The 20,215-nt window shown below is 44.2% G+C and overlaps 1 protein-coding gene across 3 annotated transcripts in view; it reads left to right on the forward strand.

Moving 5' to 3' along the window:
* The window catches only part of RSU1 (Ras suppressor protein 1), a 97,581-nt gene extending 85,284 nt beyond the window's left edge, over window positions 1–12,297 (forward strand). For 2 of the 3 annotated variants that reach the window (XM_085227338.1, XM_085227337.1), the window contains exon 9: window positions 11,823–12,297. In XM_085227338.1, the coding sequence (XP_085083464.1) occupies window positions 11,823–11,925 (103 nt within the window). In that variant the 3' untranslated portion in view covers window positions 11,926–12,297. Of the gene's footprint in view, window positions 1–334; window positions 416–11,822 lie in introns of all 3 variants that reach the window. The other variant, XR_014884224.1, reaches the window with a different exon arrangement.
* The last annotated feature ends 7,918 nt before the right edge of the window (window positions 12,298–20,215 follow it).

Raw genomic sequence — 20,215 nt, forward strand, 5'->3', positions numbered from 1 at the left:
AACTTACTCTTTTATGTCCATTGCTTTTATTTCCAAAAAGATGTAACTGTTTCTTTCTAAAGGCATGGCCAACTTCTTACTTTGCAAGAGGGAAGGAAGCCACTGGAAAAGCCTGAAGTGGAGCAGAGATAAGAATTCGCTTCTTGTCTCACCCAGCTCATCCAGCATCATGGAGAACAAATAAATGAAACATATTGCCATCAGGAAAGAAGGAGTATATAACAATCAGTTTCTGGTAGCCAAGTTGGTTTCAGTTGGTTTCTTGGAAGCCCAGTCCTTCTCTCAAGGTGTTGGTGGCATGAAAACATATTACTCTATTTCCCTATTGTTTCAGAGCTCCCTCCAACTGCAGATAAGTTTGTTTCACGGAAGAGATCTTTAAGAAAGAGGACAAGATTAAAAAAATTAAAAAAAGGTAAATATTCAAAACAAATGTTAGAGTCTTGTGGTACCTCTTGTGGTTCTGTTTGCTGATGGCTCAGTTTCCATGTGGCCTGAGTAATGAAGAGCTGACTAGTGCACCTAGTTAGGTGTAATTCCCTGAGTACTTTTGAAACATAACATACCCAGAAAGACTGTAATGAAAAATAATAGAAAGGCAACTGGGGGCTTAACTTATGATCTCTGCTCATTACACTAAGCGACATTTTCATTGCAGTGTTACCATCAAGATTATTGGCTGCCACATAACATAGGTCCCACCTGAAAAGATTCTGGAATAGCTTTGTCTGCACAATTATATCCATGGAAAAACACCATAGAGTTGCATAAGACCTAGTCATTGATTGCCAGATTGCCAGTGTGGCACTTTGTTCAAAATTGGCTGGAAAATTAATTGAATGTTCTCTATCATTTTATTCTGGGGTATTGTATGACCATCTTTGGTCTTCTGCAGTAGAAGTATTTAACTGGGAAGCCAACATATTTGTAATTTTTGCTTCCATAATGGGAGCATATGATCTCTGGCTTTCCAGCATTTTAGCATGAGTAGCAAAAACTATGTTTAAATTGGCTTTGAATCCTGTTGCTCCTTCGTATGTTTGCGGACCTGTCTGAACACTTGTCAGAGCATCTGGAAGGTCACTGTCATTTGTGTGTTTGTGCCAATGTGGGCTAGGGGCTTGTAAAGGTCTGTATTTTGGAAATAGAAAGATTTCACAAGGAAGGTGGTAAAATTCAATCCATGATGGCCTGTTTCATGTGTTCAAAAACTGAATCTAAGAGGTTTCCCCTGGAACAGCCTTTCTGGAAGGTATATTCAACATGAGTTGAATAAAGCCAGCTGAAGTGACTGAGTGCAATTGAATTGCTGTGATGTGCAGCACTACAGATGTGGGAATAAAATGGTCTTTTGTAGTTCCACACTTTACTCTTTTCCCTTTATAATGGTCTTAAAAAAAAGTGAGCTTTCTCATTTCTTCACCTTTTTTCTAGTAGTGCTTTTGAACAGCTCAACCCAGTGGACTGGAAGGGCCAGGGGCTTCCTGTATCAGTAGCAATGAGAAGCTGCTTCTCTTCCATCTTCTCTTGTCCTGCCAGTAACAAGACTAACCTCAAATTTGGAGTATTTACATACACAGATAATGTATAGACATGGCCAACCACAAACAGACACCCACACAAACTCAGAAATGGCAAGCAATAGCCCGACACAGGAATAATACTCAAGGAACACCCTATTTCCAGATCTCTTTAGTATCTGCCTCCGTAAATCTTGGTCTTTGAGATTATCAAGTTTCCAGACCCACTGCCTCCAACGTCCAGCCCCTTAGTCTCTCTGGAAGCACATCCCAGACCCTTTGTCTCTCCAGTATTTAGCATTGGGGCTGACCTTAGAGACAGGCTAGTCAAGCCTGGGGTTTGCTGATGGATCATGCATGCACACTCTCGAGAGCAGAAAATACTTAAGAGTTTAGATGGGGCAAAATGGAGGTGGTTTGGCACAGAGTTTGGCTGAGTAAGTGTGCTGACCAGCATCCTGCTCATGCATGACTGGCCTCATTTATTCCCCACCTGGAACCCTCTTCATTTCCCTGCACTTGCTCTCTACCATCTACCTTGATTCCTACTTTCCACCCTCTTGGCCCTTCTCTTAAACATCTCATGAGTCCCATATTATCCTTAAATACTTTTGCTCAATCTCCCAGACTCCCCCTAAGCATCCCATAATCCGTGGTTCCCTGGAGCTTGAGTTTCTTGTATTGAATCACCCGAGTAAGTTGTGAAATAGGACCAGGGCCTAATCCTTTGCCTTTGAGGCCCTCAGGAGTGGTGGTTCATGTGCATTAGATTGGTGGAGTTCATCACTGTTCAGACTTTTTGTCTGTTTTGAGTAGTAATGAGGCAGCTGGCCCTGCAGCTAGAAGGGAAATGAAAGTAGATGCATGAGCCAATCCAGCAGAGCAGGGCAGCAGTATAAACCCTATGTATGGAGAGTTGTGGTCTCCTTAATCTTCTCAACCATCTTTGGTGTGCTGCTGAGCAGGCTCAGATTAACTCAGGAATACTTCAGGAATAACTTCAATATAGCTTAAAAAAGAAAGAAAAAGACCATGTATAGTATTTCCCCAGAGTGCCTGTTCTCTACATCTAGTTACTAAGAAAAAAAAATACATACCTGCCAGACACAGAGTAACTTAAGGAAAGTTCCTTGGTTTGCGCTTAACTATTTTTACCCTCTGTTTTCCTTTTCTTTAATGTTAATTAGATGCACAGAAAAATATATGTAGTAAATCAATAATAAAGATTATATAAGGAGATTTAACTGAGCAGCAATCCCCTTAGCGTAGCATTCAAAAAGGAAAATGAGCACTGGTTTGTTTAAGCCCAAAGAATGCCACATGAACAGCAACGTTAAAGTAACAGAGTGAGGGAGACTATGTTCAATTGGCTCAAGAAAGGTGACTGCTGCAAGCCAGTATGTTTCCTGCACCGTGTTCACTGCCTCACTGGGGTTGATTAGCAAACGGGCAGGTGACCCTGAATATAGACCCAATGACATAGTTTGGTGAAATGGAGAAAACTGTTGATTTATCTACTACATGCTCATGATGTTACATAAAGACAAGGGTTGTGATGCTACAGATGACTTTGGTAAGTGGTACACGCTTCTTTCTTACTTGAATAGTCTTCCTCCTTCTTGTTGCATTCTTTTGCCAAAGAGGCTGATCCTGGTCACGCAGATTTTGCAGCCCTTCATTCCTTTTCATTCATTAGATGGAAGATGTTGTTTGTTCCAGTGTGTGCCTCAGCTCTTAGAGTTTGCAGTCGATACCTTTATCTAGCACTAAATTGTTGTGTTTTTCTGGTCACAAGTAGGTGGGGAAAATTCTCCATTGAAGCCTGTGGAAATTCTTAGCCATAGGACTTGGGGTTCTGACCTGTGCAGTTTCTCCATGCCTGGAATGGATCCAGGGACTGGTCTGTATATGCAGGCTGAGCTGCTCAATCATCCATTTGAAATGGACTGTGAGAAGGGAGATCAGCCCCCCCAGATCTGTTTAAAGATATGAATCCCTGGGGAGAAATTCTGTGTAAACAAGTCTGATAGGACCATGTCCAGGTGCAGAAATGAATCATTTTCTCCTTGGTTCCCTTAAGCTGCCATTTCATTCTATTGGGGCTAGATGAGGGTTATTTTATAAACTCAGTAGAGTCTCTAAATGAAATCCTTGCGTTTCTCTTTATCTCATTTTTTGAAGATACACACATAAGCATGTCGTCTCCTTTGCATGTGTGACAGTTCCATGGAGGACCTCTGGGTACATCAGTCTGCCTTTGTGCAGTGGCTGAGGTGTTTGTTGCTCAGTTTGTTGTGCGTTGGGTTGGTCTGATTTTCAGAAGACAGATGCCAGTGACCCATGTGCTTTCAAAAACCACTCTGCCAAAAGCTGGATTTTGTATAAGGTCTTTAAAGTTATATGTACAAGGTCATTATCCAATTTTGCAAATTTTGGCCTATACATTTTCCTTTAAAAAAGACTTTTCTTGTGAGTGAGGTTTCTGTGAACTTCCAGCTGTGCTCGTGTAACGCGCCTCTCATTTAAAGTACTTGTTTCAAAAGGCTGCTGGCCTCAGAGTAGATAAGGAAATGCTTTTTTTTTTTTAATTACTATATATTAATTAAAGAGATGCCTAACACCTACTTGGAATTCCTTTTTGGGAAAAATAAAGTTCTCCTTAATGTGCAAGAGTTCAAAGAAGTAGGGATTAAATTCACCATTTTAAGAGTCACTCACGTGTCTGGCAGAATTAAGATCATTCTGCAACAGCTAGCCCTTTAGGAAAGCAGATGTCTGTTACTTCAGCTCAGATCTCCCTGCACGTACACATCTCTGAAATATCTCCCTAATGTATTTTCTGGATTATGTTCCCTTCACAATTGCAGTTTGGGCTGCTGCAGAGTCACGGCAGAACTGATGGCGGTGTTGTGAGGGGCAACATGGAGCTGAACTTCTGAGTTAAGGCAGAGGTCCAGGTAGTCAGGGTTCTATCTCTGTCAGTAACCTGTAGGTAAATAGCATCAGAAACATGGCAAGTAGAGACTGATTCTTTTCTGAAAGTATATGGCACAGCAGTTGTAAAGTGGAGAGATGGGGGCTGAGGGATCTGGCAGAAGGTTGTGCTGTGGGACTCAATTGTGAAGTGCAAAGATGTCAGGTCTGGCTGGTGGGAGACATGGGATGAATGGGCTTGTCTCGAGGGTGCACGTTCTAGGGTCATTAAGACAGTAAGCCACGGGACAGTTCTGGTGGAGTACTTTGCTTATTGAGCTTTGGAGTGTTTTTTAGGCAGGAATTCACAATAAGTCAATGTTGAGCTGTATGACTCAGCTGAGTCTATAAAGTAATGCAGCTAACAGCTTGTGTGCAAAGTGGGAGCGGAGGAATAGTTTCTCTGGGCGGACTTCATCTAACATTTTAAAATACCTAAATGTGAATGTTTGTGTGTCAGCCAGCTGCCCACTGTCCACCCTAGTCAGTGGAAATCTGTAGCAGCATATAGCAACTGAGCGTCTCGCAGCAGCCCTTTACATTTGGTAAGCTGGAAGGCTCTCAGCTCCCCTAGTTTTGTCAGCAAGATATCCATTGAGTGTCCCATGAGCTTGGACAGCTAGCTCTGCACCCATCCTGATCTTTTCTTTCTGAATGATGCTCTTAGAAATGAAACTCGCTACAAACAAGAACTGCAGTGGGCTGTTTCAGCAGGGCCTGTGTTTTAGCCTGCGTCCTAATGCCATGATTCACATACTGGGAGAGATATGCCCCCACTGAGCACAGGCTGCTTCCTCTCATCATGTTCCCTTCTTCACCTGTGTGGCCCAGGCCAAACTGCAGCCTGGCAGTATCATTAACAACACTATGCTCTTCCCTGAAGAGCTGGGACTGCCTGGTGGAACAGAACTGCCCAACCTGCGGAAAGGTAGCCAGGTACCCTGTGAGATTTCTGTGGTGAACGCAGCTGAGGAAGATCTGAGAGCTCTTGGATCCCCAACTCTGTCTGCTGATGCAGAAAGTCCCATTGAAAGTGCAGGATTTGGAGGTGCAGGGAAGGGTGATGCCAGGGTAGCCTTTTCAAAGGCTTTGGGTTATAAAGATTACTTGGGGCTCTGGAGGTTTGAGCAAGTTTCAAGTATTAGGGAGTGAGAGCAGGGAGCAGAGGAAGGCAAAGCATCACAGACCTGGCAGTGCTGGAGCAGCCATATAGCATGTCAAGGCTGAATCGCCCGGGTACTCTGAGCCAGCAGCAGGCAAGGGGAAGCACCAGTGCCTGCCTCGCTCACAGTGAGTGCCACCAGAGTGTCTGGGCATGAAGAGTGAGCTGGCACACAGATGACAGGCCAAATCTGATTTTTGTTTTGAAGGAACTCACAGAAAGCTTCATATGATGAACATCTCTGACACTGCTGCCATCTGCTCTCAAAGCACTTGCAAACAAGGGGTAAAAAATTAGCTGAATAAAACGAGTCACTCTTGTCTGTGCTTCTTTATGAAGAATCCTAAAACAGCAGCTTGCTGTCCAAGTGTTCAAGGTAATCGGAAATTTGTTTCACTTAACCATGAAGTGTTTTTCTGAATTTAAATTGTTTGACTTACATTACAGAAAAAAATAAGTCAGTGGTAAGCTACCAAAATTATACAATACTTTAGAAGTAATTTTCACACACAAAAACACACACACACACAAACCTATTTCCCCTCATGGATACATCAGTGGCACATTAAACTCCTGCATCTATCTCCACCTTGGGAGAAGATACTTTTGGAAAGGTGATATGTTAGCAGCTCCTGACGGAGAGAAGGCCAGGCTCAGTCACAGGGGGAGCACACTATGGGAGCAGCAAGCTGTGCAAAGACTGCCTGGGCAAAGGCCTCTTGCAGTAAGTGCTGGAGAGTTGAAACTAATACAGGCTAAGCAACTAAGTGTATCAGTCTTGCAGTACATTCAGATTTTGGTCTCTTGTGATGCCATGGCTTGTGTAGCCTTTTCTCTCTCCTTGTTCAGCAGATGAGCTTGGGATCCATCCTGCTGAGCTCTCTGTAAATAACCAAGGTTGAAAAAATACCCAATTTTGAAAAATTGAGCAGCACTGGTATCTTTCATTTATGTCTCTCAGTTTGCAGTATGTATTTGAAGATAGTATCCCTCCAAAATCTTATCTACCTGTACCTGCCATTTTTATTCTTCATACTGTAGCTCTCCTACAGACGAGCAATGTATTTTTATGGCTAGCCTTGTGATCCTATTTCAAACTGCTTAAACTCAAGAAAAGCAATGTGTGCCTCCAACACTTTACACTAGTTTGCTCATCCACACTAGTTCACTAATCTCTGGGAGTATGCAGCCTTCAGCTAGTGTATGTTGTCTTGTACAAGGGAGAAATACTAGAGAAAATTGTATTGAAGGGGGTTTTTAAAATGACACTTTTGGAACTTTGTGAGTTTTAAATTCAGAAATTTGGTAGCAAGGCTGCATGCTTTCGAGTTGCAAGGCTCCATGTCTGAGTTTATACTGTAAATTGCAACATTTAGCAATTTGTAGTTTAATTTAGAAGGATCACCTACTTTCCTAAGTGCTTAAGTAATGTGGCAGGCTGTAGTTATTGATTCTCTCTAAATTTATTACAAGAAAGCTGTATTCACTCTTTCCCCTTGGGAATGCCCCTCCTGAGCTGCATGCTTGCTAGTGACAGCTTAGACCCCTGATACATAACCAAAGACCTTGCCTAATATCCTTGCAATTGCTCAGGGAATTTTTATTAAGTGAAAGCATCATTAAAGTAGACAGAATGATGAAGTTTAATGAGTGTCTTTCCCACTTGATATTGTTAGTTTTGCTGCAGCAGCCTTAGTGCTTGCATTTGTTAGTGGGGCAGACAGAATGCAGGGAGATTTTGTTTATATTTGCATACAAAGAAACATTTATGTTCATGAGAGAACTTTGCTTTGAAAAATGTGGTACAAGGAAAGAAAGCAACCAGAAATCTCTATATGGGGACTTTCATCATTTTCTGACTTGCATTTAATCCCCCCTTTCACTTCAACACAACAAGAAGACTACATGCAATGCAGCTGTAGCTGCTAATTGTACAATGGTTCAATAGTTTGCAAGCTGTGGTTATGCTAACTGGCTCCCAACTGCTGCTGCAAACTGCAAATATCTCAAGCATTTGTTTGCACTCCACATTTTACTCTTCAGCCCAGGCTTTGGATAGAGAGGTGTGCACAGTGCACTTCCTGGAGCTGTACCAGCCTCAGCAACCAGTGATGTCCCAAAATACCAAGTATGAAGGTGCCATGTAGGTATTGACAGCCTTTACCTCACCAATCTGCCTTAAGACAGTAGGTACAGTCAGCCTCAGCATTGCTCTCTGTTTATTAAGCCCATCTGCCAATGCTGAGGGTCTCGCCATGCAAAGAGCTGCATCAAGGTGCCGACTCTCAGCAGCTTGCTGCCCATCAGCCAGGTTGTGGGGCTGTCAGCAGGCATGTTTTGGGCTGACCTGAGCCAAGGGCAGTGTGCAAGTGTGTCAGTGCATGTTTGACTCCACCGCAATGGCAAAGCAGCATTATATACTGTTACAGTTCGGCTGACAGGCAGTGACTTCTGTGTCTGTTCCCTTCCAGAAGGTATCAAAATCATGAAGGAGCAATGTGTGAACTCCACACCTCTTACAGCCAAAGGGTTTTAGGTTCTCATGCAGTACGGTTAGTTGCTTCTCTGTATGGATCAGTTAAATTAGGGCTTTTTGTTGTTGGCTTTTTCTGTTTTTTCCTCCTCGGGAGCTATAAAAGTGATGTCTGTCATTCTACTAGAAGTTCACTGGAAATCCGTAATTCTCTTTTCCCTAGTGTAACAGAAGGCAAGTTCTGTCCCAGTGGCATTATCACAGTCATTATTGTATTTAAATGTTGTTGTGACACCATATGTCTCCTTGTATTTGATGTGTGCAAACACAGGAGAGAGAGTCTCTGTCTGTGCAGGCTTATATAATCTAAATACGTCTGATCCTTGCTCTTTGCGTAGCAGACTGCTGTGATAGATTGTAAAGCATTTATCTTCAGCTGAGACGGCATCATGCAGCTGAAACTTACTTGAAATTTTGCCAGAGAAACCTAAGTAGATGTCTTTGATTTGTTTATTTTGAACCCAATAATTACTCTCCTGGATGAAGTTTGGGCACCCACGCCTTGAGAATAAGCAAAAAGAACATTAAAATGCTGCAACTTGTGTAGATCTACTATTGCAAATGTACTATTTGCATGGGGGTGGAGAGAGAATCACTGGAGCACCCCTAGTGCTAAGTATCATAGGGAGCAAGTGGCAAAGCAAAACTGTAACCAGAAGTACTGACAGGAAAGTTGGGGTGTTTATCACTTAACACGTGCAGCTGCCACTGGGCCTCACTTCACAGTCAAAAGATATTGCCCAAGGAGACTTTACTGGAACTTCATAGTTGATTCAAAATTGTCCATAGTCAGTTCTTCCACTTCAAAAGCATTCATGAAGTCAATAGAAGTCCCACCAAACCTTTTATTTTCAGAAATGGTTTGCTAATCTGAGCCCTGCCAGTCCACGAGCTTGAAAATTTGCACTGAGAAAGTAGAAAATGAGAGACATAATGGATACCAAGAGGGTTTCTGAATGGGAAATTCACATCAAGTTTCCAAAGGGAAAAAAAAAAGAAAAAAAAAGTGGAACCTGAGCAAAAAAAAAAGGCATAAAACCAAAAAAAAAACACTAAAGCCTTTCTGGTCCTTTCTGGTATTGCACTAACGGGACGAAGGAGCTCTGGGCAGCAGCAGACTGAAGATGCAGAACAGCAACAACAGTGGACTTCTGTTCCAGTCTGCTGGGGCAGGAGATTCTGCTCACATGCAGTGGATGAGTGGATTCTCTGTTAATTCAGTTATTGAACTCTCTCATGTGGACCTTCTTATTATATGAAAAACCTCACATTACACTCTGAGGTAATGTTATTTCTCCGGAGCCAAAAACCAGCTTGAATGTTAATTTAGTGTTTAACTAACTTTTGGTTCACAGATTGGAGCAGTGTCTATTTCCACTTCTCTGTTGCTAACTTCTCACAGTTAGGAAATTACTGCTGACAGCGGCTCAAATGCTGTGCCGCACATTGTTGAGAAAAAGATGCTTCTTGTCCCTGGACTCTTTCTACCCTGGATCAGTTTCTGACGAGACAAGCTCTCTGAATGACAGCTGAAATATTTCCGTGCTCTTCTACGATAGTATTTCCTGATGCCAAAACATCTCCTCCCCTGTCTTCCCGCCCCCAGTTCACTTAACGTCTTGCAAAATGAGATGGGCATTTAGGACGGATATTTGATTGGTACATGTGCTGTACTGGGATGAAATACAGCCTTGTGCCATTGGGGCTGTATATCTTACAAAAAGGAAAATATGTGTATTCTAGCTAACAGACAGCATGTGGTTATCACAGAGGTTAAGGGCTCTCTTTGTGTTCCTCGGGAAATGGGATCTGATTTCTCACTGACAGCAGGTGATGGCATACATAACAGTTCAGTAAGGTGAAGCAGTGTCTTAGTTTACAGCTGTATTTTCCTTGAGCAGGGCTGTTTTGGGCACGGTGTGCCTTGACAGAAGTCTGCTCAGCAGCATGATGTACAGCTGCAGTTGCTGAGGAGGTGAAAACGAGCGCTGCCTCTCTTCAGTGCTCTGCAAGCTCTAATCCCATTTTGCAATCCAGGAACCCCAGGGCTGAAGTATCCTCCAGGTGCTGCACAATAAAGCTCAGAGCAGGTGCAAGGTTTTAACCTCCCAGTTTCAGCAGTCTTAACTACAACCTCTCGTGCCTTCCATAAATAGCTCCACCAGAGCCATGCTGTGCAGCATGATAACTGAAGGGTATCTCTGTCTCTTTGAATCCTTGTTCAACATCTCTTGCGTGAAGTTGGCCACGTAGTCCACCAGGCCCTGTCTAAGAAGCAGGGCAAATCCTCTGCGTCTGAAAGTAGTTTCAGCTTGCAAAGTACAAAAGGTGACTTAGGTAAAGAGTTGCTTTATCTCTCACATATGCACTCAGGCCGTTATCCACTGCAGAACTACGTATCAGGTCACACTTTCTGGAGAAGCAAAAACAATTCATGAGAAGCTAGCTCTGTCCTGACATGACTTTGCAAAAGGCTCTGCAGCCAGTCCTCGTTTGCAGCAGAGGTGCTCAGGTGTGTGAGCTCTGCAGGTGGGCTTCATCATGACTGAATGATCCACGCTTGGGCATACGAAAAGGCCCCAAGCGTGTCCTGTTTCTTGAGAAATTCCACCAGAAGCTGAGTGCCAAAAGCAGTGTGACATGAGAGACCAGCACCTTTACCTTTTTCAGCAGCGATCCTCTCAGGTTGTAGAAGTCAGTGCCCAACCTCATTGGCAACAACCAAATGTGGGATCAGAGCAGACACCCACCAGCACAAAGGTGAGGTGTTAGCAGGGGGACACCTTCCAGAGGGATTTTGGTGTTTGTGTCCGTTCCGGGTGTTTGTACAGCTGAATGAGCAGAAACAAAGCCTGCTCCTGCTCCCTTCTGCATACACAGACACTTCCACAAAGTGCGTCTTCAAAAAGCACTCTGTGCGAAGAAGGGGAGTTAGTTTTGAGCTGTTGTTATTTTTGGTGTGTTTGTAATTTAGTTTCATCAGGTTTACTCATAAATTATCTATTAATTACTATGTGATATTTAGCAAGATCCTCTCAGCCATGTAGTCTATTTAGTGTTGCTATGAATGCTTGCCGTCTTAATTGTAGGATACTTTGTCAACATTTAATCAGTGGTACTTACTAATGTGGCAGTGATGTGTTGGTAGCTGTCCCAGTACTATCAATCATGTGTGAGCAGCAAAGAAGGCTGTGACACCATTGCTCTCTGTCACATTATCAAGCCCTTGGGTTTTCTGGTTAGGGATGATGCTCACTTTGCTTTAAGAGGGCACTCTATCTCTCCAGCTCAACCCAATTTTTGTCATTGTCAACTTGAATATGCATTGTCGCAGTGCTCTGTGCTTCAATCCCATAACTAGCAACTGAAGGGTTGCTAGTTTCTGAATTTAGAGCTGATTGCTCCAAAGGCCTGCTCTTCCTGGTGTTACTCTGGTAAGTCACAAACAAACTGATAATATGGACTGCAGCGTGAGATCTGACAGAAGAATCGGTGTATTGAGACAAAATAAATGTAATGACCTTCCGTGGTTTTTTTTTTTATTTCTAGTAACCATATGTCCCATTGAACACACTACAGATCAAAAGCCTATATTTAATAGTTTGATAACAAATGTTGTCTCATTTCCTTGCAGTCTTTATGGCAGACACATGCAGGCGAACCCTGAACCTCCAAAGAAGAACAATGACAAGTCAAAGAAGATCAGTCGTAAGCCTCTGGCAGCCAGGAACAAATAAGTCTTCAGCTTGTGCCTCCAGTTTTATATCTTTAACATTTCTTTTGCATGTGCCTGTAATATTCCAACACATCTCCTATTACTCATTGTAAGGAAGCAAAGAGTAAAGGTAAAAGCAATTTACTATGTGTGCTGCCTTAGAGGATACTGCTTAAAGAATACAAAATCACATACTTTCCTAACTACGGTCACATTTATGTAGCCACTTAATATATCACTGTCAGACACATTTTAGCTTTTCTATTTATACATATGTTAATGCCCTCTGTTCACATGCATCACATCCTGTTAATATCGGGGTTTTGCCCTATATTATACGATATTAAATTTCATATAATATTCCAAACAATTTTAATAAAGGTCTCTATTTGTACTGTGTTTTGATTTTTTCAGTAGGACGTTCGTGAAGAATGCATGTATCCCGTTTCCTGCAATGTGTTCCTTTCTTTCATAGGAATGTAATAACATTTTGTCTGATGTGAGTTAGTTAAAATTTAAAGCCTTCTGTTCAAGGACTTAAAATTTTCAATCAGTTTCAATTTTTTTTCCTTTGCTGTGCCCTGCATTTTTGCCTTGAAGGTTATTTTGAAACCAGGGAGTAGGGGAAGAGAAAGAGGAAAGAAAAAAAAATTATAAAGAGCTGCCAATTGCCAGCCTCAATATGAGGAAAGTGAGCTTTCTCATTTGAAGAAGATGGTACTTCTGCCAATTTTTTAAAGCAATTTTTTTGAAGCAGAAGACCCAAATAATGTATTTAATCTCTGCCATGAAAATGCTGTACTGAAGAGCTGCTCCAAATGGCTGTTGAAAATGCCACAGGTGCTATATTTATCTGTACAAAGCCCACACCACAACCAAGGTCAGAGGCTGCAGTTGTGAAGCGATTAAACAACAAATTGTTTAACATCTGAAACAGCTTCAGGTCTTATCAGTGGGAGGAAAAAATAATAATACAGACAGTGATTTCCAAACAGTTTTAGTCTTGCAAGAGCAAAATCTAACCGAGCAACTCAACGAACAAGAATAGATACTCGAACTGGATTGATCCAGTCTGGACCTTCCTGCTCCCTATTTCCATTTCCATGGATTTCATACTTGAGCAACCCACTGCTGAATCTCTGATGTTGTCTGGCCAGCAAGCCAGAAAACATGCCCAAAATGCTGCTGTATTAAATAAGAGTAGAAAAGGTTATAAATATCTCATCCTAGAAATGATACATTTTGCATCCTAAGATTCTTACTACCACCAGCCTCTTGATGGTGTTCAAGGCTACCCTGGCATTTAAGTAATAAATGGATATCTTAGGCTGGGAATAAATGTATTGACATATATTTTGCAACAGATTTTTTGAATTGGCAAGCAGGGATAGGAAGTTGGCTTCAAGTTTTGGAGACATTTTAAGTGGTCTTTGATACTTCAGAAGAATGAGGCAGCCTTGATAGGCAGATGGAAAATGGTGAAAATAATAGACTTGTCGGGAACAGTGAGTTTTATCTATTGCAGGCTCTTAGGAGGATTTCCAAACCTCCTAAGTGATCTGTCTAGGAAAACAGTTGTGAGTGAAACAGAGCCATTGAGGGGCTGGGTTGGCCACCTGCTTGAGTGCACACAATGAAATCTACATGAAGGCATTAAAACATGAGGGTATCTAATGACAGCCTTGAAAAAAATCAGTGAAATGTCAGAAGATCCCAAACTAGTGTTTCAGATTCCTTTTGGAACAAAACAAATAGCAAGAGCATACCTATTGGGAAGGGCTGAAGCAGCTCTGCATTGTTCCTGCAATATCTTTTCCTGGCACCGTGCACAATCCCAGCCCTTGGAGTACTGATGGCCACAGGGCTGAGCCTCTGTTATCTTGGCAGACACCTGCAGCCATGCCTAGATCCCTGCTTTCGCAAGGCCATTTTATGTATGCTGACTTCAGGTCCCTGAAGACCAGCGTGCTCCTGCCTCTGAATCTCTTTGCTGGGATTTAAACTAACCTGTTGGACTCCATCTGAGATGCACTTTGTGTGCCACTGTGGCGGAGGGCAGGGCACTGCACAGCAGCAAGGGGTGCAGCTGAGCCCTCAGCAGCTCTGCAAGCCAACCTAAATGGGACCAGTGCTCTGCTGGCATCTCCCTGGGGACACCTGGGCGCTGACTGCCATCAGCTTGGTAGCAGAGTGGCTCTTTTCTCACCAGGGTGGAGATCCAGCTGGAGCCAACCACAGGTGGTACTGAGGCTGATCCATCATCTGGAGGCCCTGGGGTGTAGAGGGAGAGGAGCTGCTTAGAACCTACAGTGGCTTCAGAGCATGGAGTAGGGTCTCTAATATAAAAATAAAAGCTTGTTCAGGAAGGCCTGATAATGTTATTTGTGGGAAGTTACTGCGCCGCTTTAAATACACTTCTGATTTTGAAGGATTAGTCAGACTTTCATTAACTGCTGTTGCAAATTTCGTAAATGTGGAAAGAATCGTGCAAACTCTCCTCTGCAGTATTTCTGAAGTATCGATCGGAACATTCGTGGCTTTTCACAGTCAAAAAAATAATCCACCCAGCCTTCCCACTGCTTCCCCCATGAAGGAACGCAGTTTTGACAAGCGAAAGCAAGAATGAGGGGTCTGGGGAAGAGTAAGTGAAAAGCGTAAAGATGAGAAGGATAAAAGAAATCCTAAAGGGAGAAATATTATACGGAAGATGGTGGCAGATGGGGAAAAGAGAAGGTTCTTGAAAAGGAAGATGAAAAAATAAGATAATGATCGGAGTAGAAGATGTAAAACTGAAATGCAGAAAGCTTTACAAACAGAAAACAAAATGGGTGTTCTGCAGTGGTTCAGGGCAGAATAAAAGGAGTGGGGAAGAAAAGAAAATCATCTGGGATGTAACATGCTAATGTTTTAGTGTTTTTAAAAGATAACCAGCTTCTAAGAGCAAACTACACAACGGTTTTAAGACGAGTTTGGTGGTGTTATGTATCTGTTCTCTGGAGTTGTTGCTTTTTTAATATTTAAAAACCACTTGTTTCATTTTACTGGGTCACGTTTTCTTCCCTGCTATACTTTAAGGAAAGGAGACAGAATCATAAAATCATAGAATCGTTAAGGTTGGAAAAGACCTCTAGGATGCTGCAGCCCAGTCATCTGCCTACCACCAGTGTAGCTCACTAAACCATGTCCATTAGTACCACATCTACATATTTCTTGAACAACTTCAGGAATGGTGGCTCCACCACCTCCCTGGGCAGCCCACTCCAGTGCCCAACCACTCTTCGAAGAAGATGCTGTCTCTTACTCCAGTGAGCCAATAATGAGCGCACAGCTCGTGAAGGTCCCTCAGATGGTCCCTGCAGGCACTGCTAGAGAAGTTCCATCACACTGAGGCTTCTGCCCACGAGCCCTAGGATGCTGTGAGAAGTCATGTTACGAGCACAGAGCTCTGTAAAGGCAGCTCTTTCCTACCCCGGTCACTATATTTCAATATGTTATTGGCCTAATTGACAAGAGCTGCCTCACGGTCCTTGGAAGGAACTTCTTTTGCCATCCAGTCCTCCATGGGTACTCATTCAGGCTGCCTCTGTGGGCAAGCCTTTCCTACAGCCAAGAACATGCCACTGCAAGGAGAGAAAATCGCTCCTATGAGAAGGAAATTTGCTTTTCATAGCTTTCCAGAACTTGGGAGCTCTTTGGAAACAACAGCACAGGTAACTCTCTATTTAGATTTATCATGCGGTGAACTGGAAAGAGTTTGACAATTTTTTTTTGCATACAGTGCACCCTAACAAACACATTTTTTACTGGATTACTGAAAGACTGACACACTGTGTCTGTGTAGAGTGGCCCCGGGGGGGGCTGATTGTTCCTACTAATGACAGGGCAAAATGACACCTGAAACCCTAACGAGCATCTGCATCCGCAGTGCTTTTGTGCTCAGGGTGTCTGTTAACCCTTGTGCTGCCTCACACAGCCCTCCTGATGGACAGGATTGAAAACAGTCCCAGCTCTGAGAGCCTAGGCACCGCTGCCACTGTGTTTCTTACTTAAAACAGAGATAAGCAACAACATGATCCTGAGGTTTCATCTTTTTGCTGATGGTTAATTTGGAAGTATGCTTCCCATGGAGTCACTGAAATAAAAGCATCTTTCTTTTGTTTTTAGCCAGGTTTTTTCCTGTTAAGGAAATGACACCATAGCATCTGTTCATCAATCTGGTCATCAAATCACACCGGAACAGGGGGCATTTTCCATGAGATGGCAGCTTGTCTGGAGATGCAATCCAAGCCAGCACTGCTGGATGTCGCATCCCTCAGGTTTGTCCCGCTGTGCTGAGCCAGGTGCTGGGCTCCTGAGGACAGGTATAGGGAGAATTCTTCCCACTGCCTCCTTCTTGCCCCAGAGCAGAGAAGGGCAGGAACTCTCTCAGCCCCAACGCTGGGTGCTCTGAGCTGCTCAGTGCCATTCTGCAGGTGGGAGAGGTTCATGTCCCTCTACTGGTGCGAGCAGCAGACGCCATGGAGATGGGTAATTTTTCCTGTTCGGAGCGGGTGGTAGCTGTTAATATTCTCATGACAACCAGGAGGAGTGAGACTGTCGTCGCTTATATCAGTTGTTAATTTTGTAAATATTAACAATTTCTAGGATTATGGCACAGGATGTGAGCTGTCAGCTCGCTTTATTTCCCTCCTACTCCTCCTTGCAGTGACACATCCCTTCCATGCCAGGATTGGTGCCATGTGTTTGTTGCCTTTCGCTGACACCAGGGCTGGCAAATGTGCTGGGAAGGAGCTATTATAACCTCCCAGAAGTTAGATTTCCTTCCCCTATTGGGTGCTTTGTTTCCTCTGATCTAAGAAGCCATATGTCTGTGAAGCACAATGGTCTGTGGATACCTGGGCCTGGTTTCTGCCCAAGGCTGCCATCTCCCCTTCCAGCTCCTATCCCTCTGCATTAGGATCTCAATCACCTCTCCAAGGTGCAGTTTCCCTATTGCAAAAAGCCCTTACAAGGGTCATTTTTATGCTATGTATCAGGAGCAAACTTTCTTCCATGTTTTTAGACCTAGGAGGTGTGGTGTCACCCTTGCAGCTTAATCAGTCTGAAGCCTCCTTTAGTAAATGCCTTGGGACAAGGTTAGGGTTAGGCAAAACACTGGAGACAGCCAGACAGTAATGAATGTCCACAGACCACCTCATTTCAATAATGGTTTTAATGGGGTTTTAATGGAAATCAGGCTCCTGTTCTGTTTGGGCAGGAGAGCAGTGCATGTTGCTCCTCTTGGTTTTGCCAGTGTAATGGCAAGCTGGTGGCCTTGGAGCATGGAGCTATTCCCAGGTCAAACACTCACAAAGCCTGAGGAGTAGGAGCATCTCCTGTCCTGCTGATGGCCCCACAGACCCTCATATGCTAGCAGGCTTCCACTCCAAACCCTGGGGCTACTCCAACTCCATCAGCAGTGCTGCTGAGTGCCAAAGTGCAGGGCACAGTCGGACGTGACGTGTGTTAGGACACAAGCAGCTCATCCTCCCAGTGAGAGAGCGGACGTTTGATTAATAATGGTCACTGGTTTTCCTTCAGCCCTGTGGATGCAGCGCAGTGAGGACATGGAGAGCCAGTGACCTTACTTCAACTTCCCTGGTATATGCTGGAAATATAACACAGCACAGAGGAAGCAATCCAGGAGGTTTCTAGACTGCGTGGAAGATAGTTTCCTTACATAACTGGTAGGAGAGCCTACCGGGGTGGTGCCCTGCTAGACCTGGTCTTCGCTAACAGAGAAGGACTGGTGAGAGAAGTGAAGGTTGGGGACCATCTTGAGCAGAGCAAACATAGAATTGTAGAATTCTCTATTCTTGGAGATGTCAAAAGAGTGACCAGCAAAACTACTTTCTTGAACTTCCAGAGGGCGGACTTTGATCTGTTCAGGGCGCTTGTAGCAGAGGTCCCTTGGGAGTCACTTCTTAAGGGTAAAGGGGTCCAGGAAGCCTGGACACTCCTCAAGATGGAAATCTTAAAGGCGCAAGAACAGGCTGTCCCTGAGTGCCGTAAGGCGAGCCACAGGGATAGATGACCGATGTGGATGGACCAGGAACTACTGTTCAGATTCAGGGAGAAAAAGAGAGTCTATGTCCTCTGGAAGAAGGGACAGGCTACTTGGGGAGATTACAAGGAAGTATGCAGGGAGGAAGTTAGGAAGGCAAAAGTCCAACTTGAACTCAGATTGGCCACTGCAGTAAAAGACAATAAAAAATCCTTTTATAAATATGTCAACAGCAAAAGAAGAGCCAAGGATAATTTTCATCCTATATTTGATGCAGCAGGGAATGTGGCCACTGAAGACAAGGAGAAGGCTGAGGTCCTCAATGTCTTCTTTACAACTGCCTTTAGTAGCCAGACCAGTTAAACTCTGGGCATTTTACGCCCTGATTTGGAAGTCTGGGATGCTACTCAGAATATACCCCTAGCGATTCAGGTGGAGACAGTCAGAGAGCTCCTCCTCCATCTGGACTGTCACAAGTCCATGGGACCGGATGGGCTACACCCTCAGGTGCTGAGGGAGCTGGCAGGGGTGATTGCTGAGCCACTCTTGGCCATCTTCAGCGCTCCTGGTTAATTGGAGAGGTCCCAGAGGATTGGGGGCTTGCTGATGTGACTCCTATCTTCAAGAAGGGCCGTAAGGAAGATCCAGGGAACTACAGGCTTGTTAGCCTGACCTCGGTACCGGGGAAAGTAATGGAGCAAATCACGTTGGGTGAGATCGCACAGTACATGCATGGTGTCCAGGGGATCAGGCCCAGCCAGCATGGGTTCATGAAAGGCAGGTCGTGCTTGACCAACCTCATCTCCTTCTGTGACTGGGTGACCAGACTAGTGGATGAGGGAAGGGCTGTTGATGTAGTCTACCTAGACTCCAGCAAAGCCTTTGACACGGTCTCTCACAGGCTTCTTCTGGGGAAACTGGCTGCCCGTGGTCTGGACAGGTATACACTCCTTTGGGTAAGAAACTGGCTAGAGGGCCGGCCGTGCCCAAGAGGTAGTGGTTAATGGAGTTAAGTCCAGCTGGCGACCTGTTTCAAGTGGTGTCCCCCAGGGGTCGGTACTGGGGCCCATCTTGTTTAATATCTTCATTGATGACCTAGATGAGGGGATTGAGTGTACCCTCAGTAAGTTTGCAGATGACACCAGGTTGGGAGGTAGTGTTGATCTGCCTGAGGGTAGAGAGGCCCTACAGAGGGATTTAGATAAGCTGGATTGCTGGGCTGAGGTGAATGGGATGAGGTTCAACAAGGCCAAGTGTGGGGTCCTGCATTTTGGCCGCAACAACTCCATGCAACGTTATAAGCTTGGAGACAAGTAGCTGGATGATTGTGAAGAGGAAAGGGACCTGGTTGATGCTCAGCTGAACATGAGTCGACAGTGTGCCCAGGTGGCCAAGAGGGCCAACAGCATCCTGGCCTGCATTAGAAATAGTGTGGCCAGCAGGAGCAGGGAGGTGATCGTCTCACTGTACTCAGCACTGGTGAGGCTGCACCTCGAGTATTGTGTTCAGTTTTGGACCCCTCACTACAGGAAAGATGTTGAGGCCCTGGAGCGTGTCCAGAGAAGGGCAACAAAACTGGTGAGGGGTCTGGAGCACAAGTCTTATGAGGAGCAGCTGAGGGAGCTGGGATTGTTTAGTCTGGAGAAGAAGAGGCTCAGGGGAGACCTCATTGCACTCTACAACTTCCTGAAGGGAGGTTGTGTTGAAGAGGGGTTTGGCCTCTTCTCCCAGACAATGAACAGGACCCGGGGAAATGGCCGCAAGTTGTACCAGAGGAGATTTAGGTTAGACATGAGGAAAAACTTTTTCTCTCAGAGAGTGGTCAGGCACTGGAATGGCTGCCCAGGGAGGTGGTAGAGTCACCGTCCCTGGAAGTGTTTAAGAGGCATCTGGATGAGGAGCTGCAAGATATGCTTTAGTAGCTTGTGGTAGCAGTGGTAGTGAGAAGACGGTTGGACTAGAGGATCTTATAGGTCGTTTCCAACCTTGTGATTCTATGATTCTATGATTCTAACCCATCCTAGATATAATATCCATTCCTATGCATAATTAAACGAATTAAAAAAGCAAATGTGTAGACATATAGCTTCATCAACATATCCCCAAGTTTTTGTGGTTGCTCCATCTGAGCTGGGGAAATGCTCTCCCTCCCCGGGGAGTTGTTCCACTTGTTGGTCAGATACTGCATTTTGAGAAACAATACAGATGGCTTTCAGCTGATTTGGGAAACCTCAGTCATCTCTTTTTTGTTCCACAGTGATGTAGATTC

This window comes from Meleagris gallopavo, chromosome 6 (assembly GCF_905368555.1).
Source record: "Meleagris gallopavo chromosome 6, MGAL_WU_HG_1.1, whole genome shotgun sequence".
NCBI classification, from domain to species: domain Eukaryota; kingdom Metazoa; phylum Chordata; class Aves; order Galliformes; family Phasianidae; genus Meleagris; species Meleagris gallopavo.